This window comes from Trematomus bernacchii, unplaced genomic scaffold, assembly GCF_902827165.1.
Source record: "Trematomus bernacchii unplaced genomic scaffold, fTreBer1.1, whole genome shotgun sequence".
NCBI classification, from domain to species: Eukaryota; Metazoa; Chordata; class Actinopteri; order Perciformes; family Nototheniidae; genus Trematomus; species Trematomus bernacchii.
In genome coordinates this window covers 891,067-904,705 of record NW_022987387.1, presented here as the reverse complement: position 1 = coordinate 904,705, position 13,639 = coordinate 891,067, and the positions used below count along the sequence as shown (strand labels likewise).

At 42.1% G+C, this 13,639-nt stretch overlaps 1 protein-coding gene across 1 annotated transcript; it reads right to left on the bottom strand.

The window, feature by feature from the left end:
* Window positions 1–10,092: 10,092 nt before the first annotated feature.
* Window positions 10,093–12,015, bottom strand: LOC117485476 (protein ALP1-like). The gene is made up of 3 exons (XM_034134031.1): window positions 11,692–12,015; window positions 10,361–10,487; window positions 10,093–10,163 (listed from the first exon to the last, which is right to left on the bottom strand). Exons 1-3 carry the CDS (start codon window positions 12,013–12,015, stop codon window positions 10,093–10,095), a joined length of 522 nt encoding a protein of 173 aa, XP_033989922.1.
* Window positions 12,016–13,639: the final 1,624 nt, after the last annotated feature.

Here is a 13,639-nt window from a genome sequence, read left to right as displayed (position 1 = left end):
ACGACGAGTCGGCGGACTCTCTGAATCCAGGGATATTCAGGTCAATTTTCGAGACAATGTGTGAGGGCGATTCCAGGCTTCGACGGCACTACGAAGCTCAGCCCGTTTTCAAAGGGACATCAAGCACCATACAGAATGAACTCTTGGACTGCATGTATGATGTGTACAGGGAGGAAATATCCAAGCAAGTGGACAACACATCATTTGTTGCCGTTCAGGCCGACGAGACAACCGATGTCTCATGTAAATCGCAAATGGTGATTGTGCTGCGATACATTATGCCTGACCTCACAGTTACAGAGCGTTTTTTGGAGTTTGTGGAAGTAAAGGACAAAACTGGTGTAGGTCTCTCTAACAGCATCAAGGCTGTTCTTGAACCCCTGAAGCTGAAAGAAAAGCTAATCGCTCAGACCTATGACGGGGCGGCCGTCATGAGCGGTAACGTGCGCGGGGTACAGACGGTCATGAAGGAGACGTACCCAAACGCTCAGTTTGTTCACTGCTACGCCCACCAACTGAACCTGACCCTGCAGCAACTGTGTTCAGCAAGGATGAGCATCCTGAAGGTGTTTTTTTGCAGATCTAACTGCTTTTTCCACTTTTTTCTCCGGTGCTCCAAAACGTGTTGCAGCTCTTGCAGAGGCAACACAGAGACGCATACCACGGCCACCGGCTGTGAAATGGAACTTTAAAAGCAGAACTGTGAACGCGGTTTGGGAGACCCGAGAAGCACTTCTTCAGTGTATGGACCATATACGCACACAACCAGGATGGGATGCGGTCACCATAAGTGAGGCATACGGCCTGTCAAAGAAACTGCGGGACCGAGCATTTATGCAGCTCCTGGAGTTTTTTTCGTTGCTTATGCCAGAAGTGGATGTTTTATACAACACTCTGCAAAAACGAACCATCGATGCACCTGGGATCAACAGCGCGCTCTGCCGCTTCAAGGAAAATGTCCAGAAAATGAGGCAGCAAACTGATGCATTGGCCGTCACCACTCATGATGGAACAGACGAGCCAGGCCGACGAGTCAGCAGCACAGCGCCGGTAATGAAGGAGGCATGTGACACAGTCATCTCACAGGTGGAACAGAGGTTCTCACAGAGTGACCATTTGATCGCTGCAAAGCTCGTTGACAGCTCATTCTTCCCACAGCATGTCCTGTCATTTCCTACACCTGAGCTTGACTGCGCAGTGAAATTGTGGCCTGCTTTGGGAAACAAGGAGAAGTTGAAGTCTGAGCTGACCACGCTCTACCGCCACAGTGAACTTCACACTGGAAACACTGCCCTGTCTCTGTTGAAATCCATTCACGAGAACAACTTGGAGGATACGTTTGCTGAGACTGTTATTTTGGTCAAAATAATAGTAACAACTCCGATGACGACATCCGAGTCAGAGAGGAACTTTTCCACCCTCAAAAGGATAAAGACTTTCACTCGCAACACCATGGGACAGCTGCGACTTAACGCATTGGCCATGCTTTCAATTGAAAGCCAGTTGATCCAGCAACTACAGGACTTCATCCCCAAAGTGATAGAAACATTCTGTCAGAGGAAGGACCGCCGTGCCGCTTTTCTTTTCAAGTGAGCCTTCAGCTTTGGTAAGTTCATTTATGTCATATATTTTGTTGATCTTCTGTGTTTTGCCTCTGCTGGATCGATTGATATTGTGACCTCGGTGATGAGTGTCTGTGTTTTCCTTATATTTACAGTCTATGGTGTTTTAATGCTAAAGCATTATGGTGGTTGTTGTTGTTGTTAAGAATTGCTTTGTGATGGTGCCCTTTACTTATGTATTAAGGTGCATTACAATATGACATCCCCACGCTGTGTACCGTACATTTACGTACACAGTGTACGTAAATGTATGCGCTGACAGTGTTGCTCCGTGTGGTCTTCAGTATGTAATTTGACACTCCCCCTCTCTCTCTCTCCCCCCCCTCTCTCTCTCTCTCTCCCCCCCAACTCTCTCTGTCCCCCCCTCTCTCTCTCTCTCCCCCCCACCTCTCTCTGTCCCCCCCTCTTTCTCTCCCCCCTCTCTCTCTCTCTCTCCTCCCCCCTCTCTCTGTCCCCCCCTCTCTCTCTCTCTCCCCCCACCTCTCTCTCTCTCCCCCACCTCTCTCTGCCCCCCCAGTTTTGTATACATAGAAACGCCACTGATCCTATCCAATGTTCAAACATCTGTGGCATCAACATCCCTCCAGTTTTCCACCGAACGTCCCCCATGCAGGTTTGTCATGTCGACAATACTGCTGATGATCTCAGGGGTAAAGAATAAATCAAAGAAGGATTCCACGTCATGAATTCTTATTTATGCCACTCGTAATGGCATAACGCGTGGGCCCTGAAACCAAACCTCTGGCAGCAGGAATGTAGCGCGGCGTTTCCTCGTGAGAGGGAAACCAGATTTGAAAATGTTTTGATGTCCACCCACTGCCATGATGGACACGATCCTCCGGATAGGATAGTGCAGAGGACTGTAGTGCAGAGGACTGTAGTGCAGAGGACTGTAGCGCAGCTACAGGGATGGGATCCTCTGTGTCCTCTCCACTTTCAGGGGAAGGGTCAGACGAAGAAGGATCAGACTCCACTACAAACTCCACATCAGATTCTCCTTCTCATGTTTGGCAAAAAAGTGTTTTATCTTTGTGCTGACTCCTTTCAAATACAGTTCAGGCAGATCCACACCAGATTCTCCTTCTCAGGGTGTTTCTGTTTCAGAGGATGAGTCCTGCAGCTGAAGTTACGGGCTGCATGAGACCTCTTGTCCCACAGAGAAGCTCCTCTTCATCTTACTGCTTGTTGCGTATCACAGGAATGAAATGACCAGCCAGCCAAACTACACATATTTGAAGCTTTGGCTTTGCAGCCAGGTGTTTTTATTTACTTGAAGGAGTGTATGTATGGCTGTTCATGTCTGTTTGCTAAAGAGACATTATCAAAGGACTTTGAAGTTCCAAACAATTCAAAACATCGAGGTCAAGCTGGGTCAAGATCATACATCTGTTTACCTCTAAGACACATGAAACAGCACAAATGAAAAACAAAACGCCATGAGAGGACACTTAGTACTCTCTTAATACATATAAAAATATGTATTAGAAGTAAAAGTCCTGCATTCAAAATTGTCAATTGCCCAAGTGAAAAGTATTATCATCTGAAAGTAAAATGAATCATTATGTTATTAGTATTAAATACATAAGTATTTTTACAACTTATATTTAGAAATACTCTGTTGTAATTATTGATGCATAAATGTGTTCATCCATTCAATGTGGCATCTGCTATAATGGGGTTAATGTATGATATTACTTAATAATACAATACATTATATAATATATGATATGATAATTTAATTTAAATTGTATTCATTTCTTATTTCATGGTTTATCATTATTATTATTTTTATCGCTGATCTTATTTTAGATTTTATTAATCTCTGTGAATCTGTGCTGTCCTGTTTTTCACTCTCACCCTGTTGCTGTTTGAACTACTGAATTTCCCCACGGGGATTAATAAAGGTCCATCTTATCTTATCTTAAAGTGGACCTATCATGCTATATTTGAATAATATAGTATAGGACCATACCTATATAAGGCATATTTATATTTCAATTTGACATTTTTTAGCTCTGTGTTTGCAAGGGCAGATTCAGTGAGAACAGCACCATCTACTGGCCTGGCATATGTACTACAGCGTCTCCAGCGCTTTCGAACGGCAATGGCCGTGTCTGTCTCCTCCTGATTGGTGGAGTTGGCCCAATAGCCGTAGCGCCACCGTCCTGACGTCAGGACAGTGTTCAAATCTGGATCAGTTTTTATCAGATCCGTTGCAGCCCCTTTTTTAGAGATTTGGGTATGGAGGAAAATAGAGAGGGTTGTGTTTTCTGACACTTGGTGAGTTCCCTGGAACACCGGGGACACATATTCATGTATAAAAGACGTACAAAAGTGCATTTTGCATGATAGGTCCCCTTTAATGTATAAGTTGATTTACTTCGATCTACTGTACTGTGTAAAAACACCACAACAATATAACCAAAAATATACTGCATATTAAAGCAAACTATTGTAAAGGTAAAAGTATGAGCATAAAAAATAAAGAAGTGTAAACATTTACATTATTATTATGATTATTTAATATATAAAGACTATATATTATTTAATTACAATTAAGATAATAAGATTAGATATACTTTATTTGATCTAAAATATTGATGTTTTTTCGTTATAGTAGCCTGTGAAAACCATAACAAATAAGTGATTAAATGCTACAGTATTCAGCAAACACAACTGCAGAGCTGCAAACATTGCAAACAAACTAAGGTCTACAACACCCAGTTGTCTTCGTGTATTTGTGAATGAAGCGCCATCTCATGGTTAAATCCTGAAATTGAACAAATGGGGAAATTTGGCAACGCCCTATCAGGAAATAGTGGGAGGACTTTAATCTCTCAGCCACTGGTAAAACGCTGGGGTTGCGGTCGAATAGTCCATTTAGCTTAGGAACCTTTCTAACGGAGTGAAATGACCCGGAAGTACCTCAGTGGCAGCCATGATAAGTGCCGTTCGAATTCTCTAAATTAAAGGAAAGGAGGTTTCAAACTTCCTTTATAACCTCCTTTAGCTTAGGAACCACTGGACCTCCCTAACCTAAAGGAGAGGAGAAAATGCTGCCCCACAATGCCTTGCGGCCACGGCATTTAAGACGAGGGAATGTTCGGTCGTTCACGGAAACAACCGATCATGACAGACAAACGAAGATCATGTAAGTTACCGCTGCTCTCTTAAGCTTTTACATTCTTAAGCCATAACTTGGCAAAATGCTTATATAAAATGACTGTTGTGAAATTATCCAGGTAAAGTTACCATCGTACTAAAACCTTTATGCTCAGTTTGCATTAGGCTATTTAATTATTAGTTTCCAGCGTTGTACCATGCAAGCCTAATATGATGTATTTATTTCAGTCACAGATGCTGATGCCCTAATTAGTGCAAGGGTTAAGATGGAGCACATGTTCAGTGGGAAACAAAATGCTGCCAAATCAGGCTGGGAGTATCTATACATCTATATTTGTCTGATAAAATGTTTTAATAAATGTGCATGGTGAATTAAGATAATTTGTAACTAAAGGCAAGTTGTGAAAGAGATGGGCCTGGAGGGCCAGGTGACTGGTCCACAGGCATCAAAGAAATGGGACAACCTGAAAACAAAATACAAGGTAAAGCAAATCACATGGATGGGCACTGTGGTGGGTTAGTGTTTGTAGATATTATGCTACAGACTTAAACTGGCGACCCCAGCCTCCTATATTAAAATGTGAATTTGCTTAGTTGTTTACACTTGTTAACATTTAAGGCGTAAGCAATTACACATTTAGAATTAGTACAATGTTTCGTTTGGTGTGCATTTAAATACTAACTAAACACTCATATACTAACAAAGGACTGGCTTATCTAAAGCCAGTTGAGTAGCACTTGAAATGTTTTGGCTCTATGAAACCTAATGTACTTATATGATTCTGTTTTCTTCAAGTTTGTATCTTCTTGGTCGAATGCACTTATTGTAAGTCGCTTTGGATACAAGCGTCAGCTAAATGCAATGCAATGTAATGTAATGTAATGTGATTTTGCCCTCACTGCCTTTTAACTAACAGTCTGTTATCTGTGTTGTCAATAGGAGTTAAAGAATCCCCCAACTGGGACAGGAACAGACGGGGGAGAGGCCTCAGCAGCTACCTGGCCATGGTTTGAGGCTATGCATGACGCAATTGGGGGAAGGCCATCAATTCAGCCTCCCACCCTAGTTGCCTCATGCCCGTTGTCAAGCCATGGCCAGACTGCTGCTGAGCCCTCCACCTCTGCTGAGGAAGGGCCTTCTCAAGTTTCCCTCAGCAGTGAGGAGGAACCCGTGCCCTCCACCAGCTCCCAACCACCTCCTAAAAGGCCAAGGCGGAGAAGCAGCGTTTTGGCCTTCCTGAAAAAGCAGGCAGAGAAGGACGAGGCCCGTGACAAAGCGCTCTATGAGCAGAATGAGCGACTTGTAAATTGAATTGCAGAGCTTGTGAAAAAAAAATAACAATAAATGTTTAACTTGTTGAAAACACTAAAGTGGAGTTCTTCAGTTGATGATTTGGATAACACTCAGAAACAGTGCTTCAATAAACAAGCACCACATGTTATAGCAGCTTTCTCAAATACAATACAACAGTTACTTTCAACAATATTTGTGCTATAAATGCTAAATAATGACTGTTGTGTAATGACAAACACTACATGCAAAATGACAGACCCACTCCAGTGAAATATATCAGCCAAATGTTTATTTAACAACCATAAACTTGCCTCAGAGGGCTTTCTAATGTGTACAGTGTACGACACCCTCTGTCCTTAGACCCTTGCAGCCAATGAGGAACAACTCCCAAAAAAAACAACCTTTTAACAGGGGGAAAACATGGAAGAAACCTCAGGGAGAGCAACAGAGCAGGGATCCCTCTCCCAGGACGGACAGACGTGCAATAGGTGTCGTATGTACAAATAAACATGACAAAAATAAAACATAACGGGGTGAACATCAACGAAAAAGATGGAGCTTACAGATGTAGCAGCTTATTTCAGACTCCAGCTTACAGCTTCCTGCCTGCTACCTGCCAGCTACCTGCCTAAGACCAGCATCTGGGAATGTTAAGCCCTCCCACTATTTTCCAAGAGGGCGTTGCCAGATTTTCAATTTCAGGATTTAACCAGGAGATGGCGCTTCATTCACAAATACAGAAAGACAACTTTTCATGGACTTTCAGTTTTGTTTAGAAGAGCATTTGAACACATCAATATTTTAGATCAAATAAAGTATATCTAATCTTGTAATTCAATAATATATAGTCTTTATATATTAAATAATCATAATAATAATGTAAATGTTTACATTACACTTCTTTATTTGTCATGCGGTCTACCTACGCTGTAAAATGTATTATCTCTTCGATTTACACACGGCATCTATTGCACTTCTGTCCATCCTGGGAGAGGGATCTCTCCTCTGTTGCTCTCCCCAAGGTTTCTCCCATTTTTCCCTTTGAAATGTGGGTTTTTCTCCGGAAGTTTTTCCTAGTACGATGTGAGGGTCTAAGGACAGAGGGTGTCGTTTCCCCATACTGATATTCTGAACAAACTGTGCTGTTGTATTTGCTGTAAAGTGTCTTTACTGTAGGGTATTTTTATTATATGTACAGCACTTTGGCTCGACCAAAAATCGTTTAAAAATGTGCTATATAAATAAAACTTGATTTGATTTGATGCTCATACTTTTACCTTTACAATCGTTTGCTTTAATATGCAGTATATTTTTTGTATATTTTTGTGTTTGCTTCCTCCTGCTCCCTTTGACACATACTGTATGATTTATTATTATTATTAATATGAAGATATTATTAAGATAAGATAAGATGTTACTTTATTGATTGAACATTTTAGTTTAGAATGTGCTATCCCACGGTAATTCAGAAGGCTCACAGGTCACATTCCGACCATTATTTAAAACAATGGGTGCTTTCATAATAATGATGAGAAACTATGAAATAAGACATGAATCTAATTAAAATGTAATTATCATATCATATATTATATAGTGTATTGTATTATTAAGTAATATCATACATTAACCCCATTATAGCAGATGCCACATTGAATGGATGAACACATTTATGCATCAATAATTACAACAGAGTATTTCTAAATACAAGTTGTAATCTAATCCTCTTATTTTACACAATTGACAGACAGTGTTATTTGTATGTCAATAGTCATATATTGTCATAACCTTTTTGTGTGAAATAATTAATATTATTATTATTTACGCCCACTGTTTGGCGAGCTGCATGAGAAACTGACGGGCTGTCAGGAGAGAGAGAGAGGGAGAGAGGAAAAGAGAGGATCCGTTTCTCCCGTGTTATTATCCAAAGTTAATGTAAACTTTTGAATAATGTCCTTATTATTATAGTGATGAACATTAAAAACAAAGCACGTTGGCTGATTTTGGACCCCCTCACTATTTGTTTTCACTACTTTAATTAAATGTTTGATAAGTGCATGCAGATCACAGTACAGTATGCTCGTTCAGTAAAACACGTACACAGATAAATTATTTTGTATTCCAAAAATCAGGAAGTAAAGTCCCCTGGTTTGTGACAAGATGTGAAGTCAACAGATAGTCACTCAGAGTGGGGTACTATTTCTTTTCAAATGCATATAGGCAATGCCATTCATTTACATGTAGGCAACACTGCCCTTCCAGTCAAGAATTTGAATTTGAATCGGATGGGGAGACGTGTGTGATTAAAAATGAGTGGCCAAACTAGGACTTCGTTTTTCAAAAGAGAAAATGCAGATATTACACTCAGAAAAGAAATGGTAGACATATCAGTACTCTTAGTGCCAAGTTGTCTCAGACAATCTGCATTTCCTAATGTGGGACAGTTCTGTGCAAAATGTGGGACACTGAAAAGTCTATGTTAAAAAGCCTCAGTCACCTTAATGCCATGTTCAGCTATGTTACTATTTATAATGTTATTGTTGTTACAACAGAAGATGTTTTTCTTTATATTGAAGTTAAATGCATCAATCTGTGACACTTTTATTTTGTAAGATAGCAAGGGGGGGCATATTGTGATAACCAGGCCTGTCATAAAATGCACCCCACCCAAAAAGATGTTTGTATTAATCCCACCCTCAAGCATTTTTTAGGGTATAGTTGTAGGACTAGTACCAATGAATGGAGCAAGTTTCATGAATGTGAACAAGTTTAACCACAAGAATCAAGACTATATGAGCTACCACTAAACAACTCACAGTCTGAAAATTACCATTAATAAAAACCCTGAACGTTTACTTTTCGTTTTAAACATCGTTTTAAGGTGTAAACGTGTCATTTAGGAACTGCGACAGCATAAATATGCGAACACAAACCTACAGACTGCTGGAGAAGAGATATCACAGGGGGGGGTTGGGACACACACATTCCGATGGCCAATTAGTTTTAAACAAAGAGTATACTCAACATAGGCCTACAGTAGGCAGGGGGGTGGGGGCTGGTGAACGGTATGGTCAATGTTTGTAAACACAGTGACATTTTGACTTTATTTGATCATTTCAGTTAAAAACTAACGTTCATATTTGTCTTTTTGAGAAGAGCAATATGAATATGTTAGTGGCTGACCCAGCCCCATGGTCTGTCACAGTAGTGCGGGAAAGAGAAGTGCACTGTTTTGCCTGGCTGGACCTGTAATTTACAGGAAAGGAGTGCGCGCTACTAAAGAGACGCGCTACCATGGAAACCAAACAATGGTGTAGCTGTATTGAAGTCTGAGTGGAAACAGTAGCATTTGGAGCGTTATGTTTGAATGAAACAGCCAGGTCGTGACTCACAAAAAAAAAGTGTTACTTCACTAACTGTAAGCTTGTCACTCAGAGTAACCTCCGCTACGCGTCGGGATCCTGATCTGCCTGACAAGGCTCCATTAAAATATAAATATTTTTAGTGAATTACTGAGTTTAGGCACGTTAATAACGTTTTAATGAAGTTGAATACAGAATATTCATATTTGTCAGTGATTTCATGTCAATTCGGCGAACATAAACATAAATGATCGTGGTGAAGATGATGATTAAATTAGGATTAAAAATCGAGAGCCGGCTGCATTTCCTCTTGTTCGTTTTTTTTCGACTAAACAACATTATTTTGTTAAATAACAACATGGTGATGTTTTGTAAATGATTACATGTCTCTTATTTAGCACAGACTATGATCCTATCCGTGACATATGGATCTTAACAAAGATCCACTATACAGTAGTACCAGACATACTGGTATCTGTATCGAAGTTGATTTCACATGAGCTCCAGTGAGGAACCCCACTGCACCCCCTGGTGGATCAATGATCCATTGCAGCTGGCTTCACAATAATTACATTTATTTATCACGGGGGCGGTCTCAAGTCAGACTGGGGGCAGTCTCTTGATCACGGGCCGTTCACGGGCCATTCACGGGCCGACCACGACCTTCGCGTTTCAAACTGTCCTAAATTAGCTGCTACATCTGTAGTTGCTTCCAACTGGAAAATGCTGCTGCAGCAGTAGTAGCAACAATCCAAGCATGGCAACCTGCACCACAAGAGACACAATAACGTGCATTAGTAACATGTATTTATGGGGAATGATTGCATATTAAAAAAAATGAATGATGTAAGAAAGCCATTAATATAGTTACTATATAAGGAAATAATCATGGTCATTTAGGTGTGGAGGACGCTCATGTGGGGCTGACACGTGTGCTGCCAGTCTGTCCCTATAGTGCTGACCAGCATGTTCATCTCTCTGCACAGGTCCCTGTGGAGGTAGCGGCACTGGATCCTCTCCCTCAGTTGGCTCCAGGATGTCTCCAGCAGTGAGGCAGATGTTGTGGAGCACTGCACACACTGCTATCACCTTGGGGGAAAAGCTGTGATCCACTTCCAGGGCCTTGAAGAAGATCCCTCTCCACCGTGCCTTCATCATCCCAAAAGCCCTCTCCACAACCGATCGGGCTCTGGCATGGTGTCGGTTGAAGCGCGCCTGCACTCTACCCCTCAACGGTTCCTGGTACGGTGTGATGAGGTTAAGAGGTTCCCTCAGGCACGGGTAACCTCCATCCCCCACAATGTAATGGCCAGCTGGTGGGTAACAGCCCCTCACAAACACTGGACTGTTCCTGAGCACCCTGGTGTCGTGGACCGAACCAGGGTAGCCAACAAAAATGTCCAGGAATTTCATTTCATTTCATTTCACACCTTTATTTATCCAGGTTGTATCCCATTGAGATCATTGATCTCTTTTTCAAGGGAGACCTGCTCAAGTAGGTTCCACATGAAACATTAAAAACATAAACAGAACAACAAAAGGACATCATACAGTAGCATTACAGGGATTACAATTTACATACTATCCACATGCACAGGTACCAACAGCTTCCGATTCAGTAGCATCCAACCGAGCTTTAAAAACATTTAGTGGCACCAGATTGCTCAGTTTCCATTTTAATTGCAGACTATTCCAGGACAGTGGAGCTGCGCATCTAAATGCTATTTTCCCTAAGACAGTCCTAGCAGTTGGCACATTTAATAAAACCACAGCATGCGATCTCAGGCAGTAGCCACTTACAATTCGCCGTGAGATCAGGGAGCAGATGTAGGATGGAAGTTTCCCTAACATGGCTTTATATATAAAAATGTACCAGTGACTGAGCCTCCGTACAGTTAGTGAAGGCAAACCAGCCCTTGCATACAGGGTACAGTGATGAGTTAATGCTTTACAGTTTGTCACAAATCTCAGTGCACTGTGATACGCAGCATCTAACTTGACCAGGCAATTGGCAGGTGCATTCATATAAATCAGATCACCATAGTCCAGCACAGGTCAAAAGGTCACAGTGACTAGCCTTTTTCTGGCCTCGAGCGAGAAACAGGACTTGTTCCTGTAGAAGAAACCTAGTCTAACCCTCAGTTTTTTAAGCAGGTTATTGACATGACGTTTAAAAGTGAGACAATCATCAAGCCAGATACCAAGGTATTTGTAACAGGCAACCACTTCAAGTTTTATTCCTTGCGTAGTTAAAATATCTAAAACAGGCTCTGGTATCACACACTGCTATCACCTTGGGGGAAAAGCTGTGATCCACTTCCAGGGCCTTGAAGAAGATCCCTCTCCACCGTGCCTTCATCATCCCAAAAGCCCTCTCCACAACCGATCGGGCTCTGGCATGGTGTCGGTTGAAGCGCGCCTCCACTCTACCCCTCAACGGTTCCCGGTACGGTGTGATGAGGTTAAGAGGTTCCCTCAGGCACGGGTAACCTCCATCCCCCACAATGTAATGGCCAGCTGGTGGGTAACAGCCCCTCACAAACACTGGACTGTTCCTGAGCACCCTGGTGTCGTGGACCGAACCAGGGTAGCCAACAAAAATGTCCAGGAATTTCATTTCATTTCATTTCACACCTTTATTTATCCAGGTTGTATCCCATTGAGATCATTGATCTCTTTTTCAAGGGAGACCTGCTCAAGTAGGTTCCACATGAAACATTAAAAACATAAACAGAACAACAAAAGGACATCATACAGTAGCATTACAGGGATTACAATTTACATACTATCCACATGCACAGGTACCAACAGCTTCCGATTCAGTAGCATCCAACCGAGCTTTAAAAACATTTAGTGGCACCAGATTGCTCAGTTTCCATTTTAATTGCAGACTATTCCAGGACAGTGGAGCTGCGCATCTAAATGCTATTTTCCCTAAGACAGTCCTAGCAGTTGGCACATTTAATAAAACCACAGCATGCGATCTCAGGCAGTAGCCACTTACAATTCGCCGTGAGATCAGGGAGCAGATGTAGGATGGAAGTTTCCCTAACATGGCTTTATATATAAAAATGTACCAGTGACTGAGCCTCCGTACAGTTAGTGAAGGCAAACCAGCCCTTGCATACAGGGTACAGTGATGAGTTAATGCTTTACAGTTTGTCACAAATCTCAGTGCACTGTGATACGCAGCATCTAACTTGACCAGGCAATTGGCAGGTGCATTCATATAAATCAGATCACCATAGTCCAGCACAGGTCAAAAGGTCACAGTGACTAGCCTTTTTCTGGCCTCGAGCGAGAAACAGGACTTGTTCCTGTAGAAGAAACCTAGTCTAACCCTCAGTTTTTTAAGCAGGTTATTGACATGACGTTTAAAAGTGAGACAATCATCAAGCCAGATACCAAGGTATTTGTAACAGGCAACCACTTCAAGTTTTATTCCTTGCGTAGTTAAAATATCTAAAACAGGCTCTGGTATCACACACTGCTATCACCTTGGGGGAAAAGCTGTGATCCACTTCCAGGGCCTTGAAGAAGATCCCTCTCCACCGTGCCTTCATCATCCCAAAAGCCCTCTCCACAACCGATCGGGCTCTGGCATGGTGTCGGTTGAAGCGCGCCTCCACTCTACCCCTCAACGGTTCCCGGTACGGTGTGATGAGGTTAAGAGGTTCCCTCAGGCACGGGTAACCTCCATCCCCCACAATGTAATGGCCAGCTGGTGGGTAACAGCCCCTCACAAACACTGGACTGTTCCTGAGCACCCTGGTGTCGTGGACCGAACCAGGGTAGCCAACAAAAATGTCCAGGAATTTCATTTCATTTCATTTCACACCTTTATTTATCCAGGTTGTATCCCATTGAGATCATTGATCTCTTTTTCAAGGGAGACCTGCTCAAGTAGGTTCCACATGAAACATTAAAAACATAAACAGAACAACAAAAGGACATCATACAGTAGCATTACAGGGATTACAATTTACATACTATCCACATGCACAGGTACCAACAGCTTCCGATTCAGTAGCATCCAACCGAGCTTTAAAAACATTTAGTGGCACCAGATTGCTCAGTTTCCATTTTAATTGCAGACTATTCCAGGACAGTGGAGCTGCGCATCTAAATGCTATTTTCCCTAAGACAGTCCTAGCAGTTGGCACATTTAATAAAACCACAGCATGCGATCTCAGGCAGTAGCCACTTACAATTCGCCGTGAGATCAGGGAGCAGATGTAGGA

Bases quoted from the DNA above. Each gene is read 5' to 3' on its own strand.
- LOC117485476 (XM_034134031.1), bottom strand. From the start codon at position 12,015: ATGAAATTCCTGGACATTTTTGTTGGCTACCCTGGTTCGGTCCACGAC. The intron at 10,488-11,691 runs GTGATAGCAGTG...TTTTCCCCCAAG, and splicing joins ATCACAGCTTTTCCCCCAAG to GTGATAGCAGTGTGTGCAGT. The intron at 10,164-10,360 runs GTCAGCACTATA...CTTGTGGTGCAG, and splicing joins GCAGAGAGATGAACATGCTG to GTTGCCATGCTTGGATTGTT.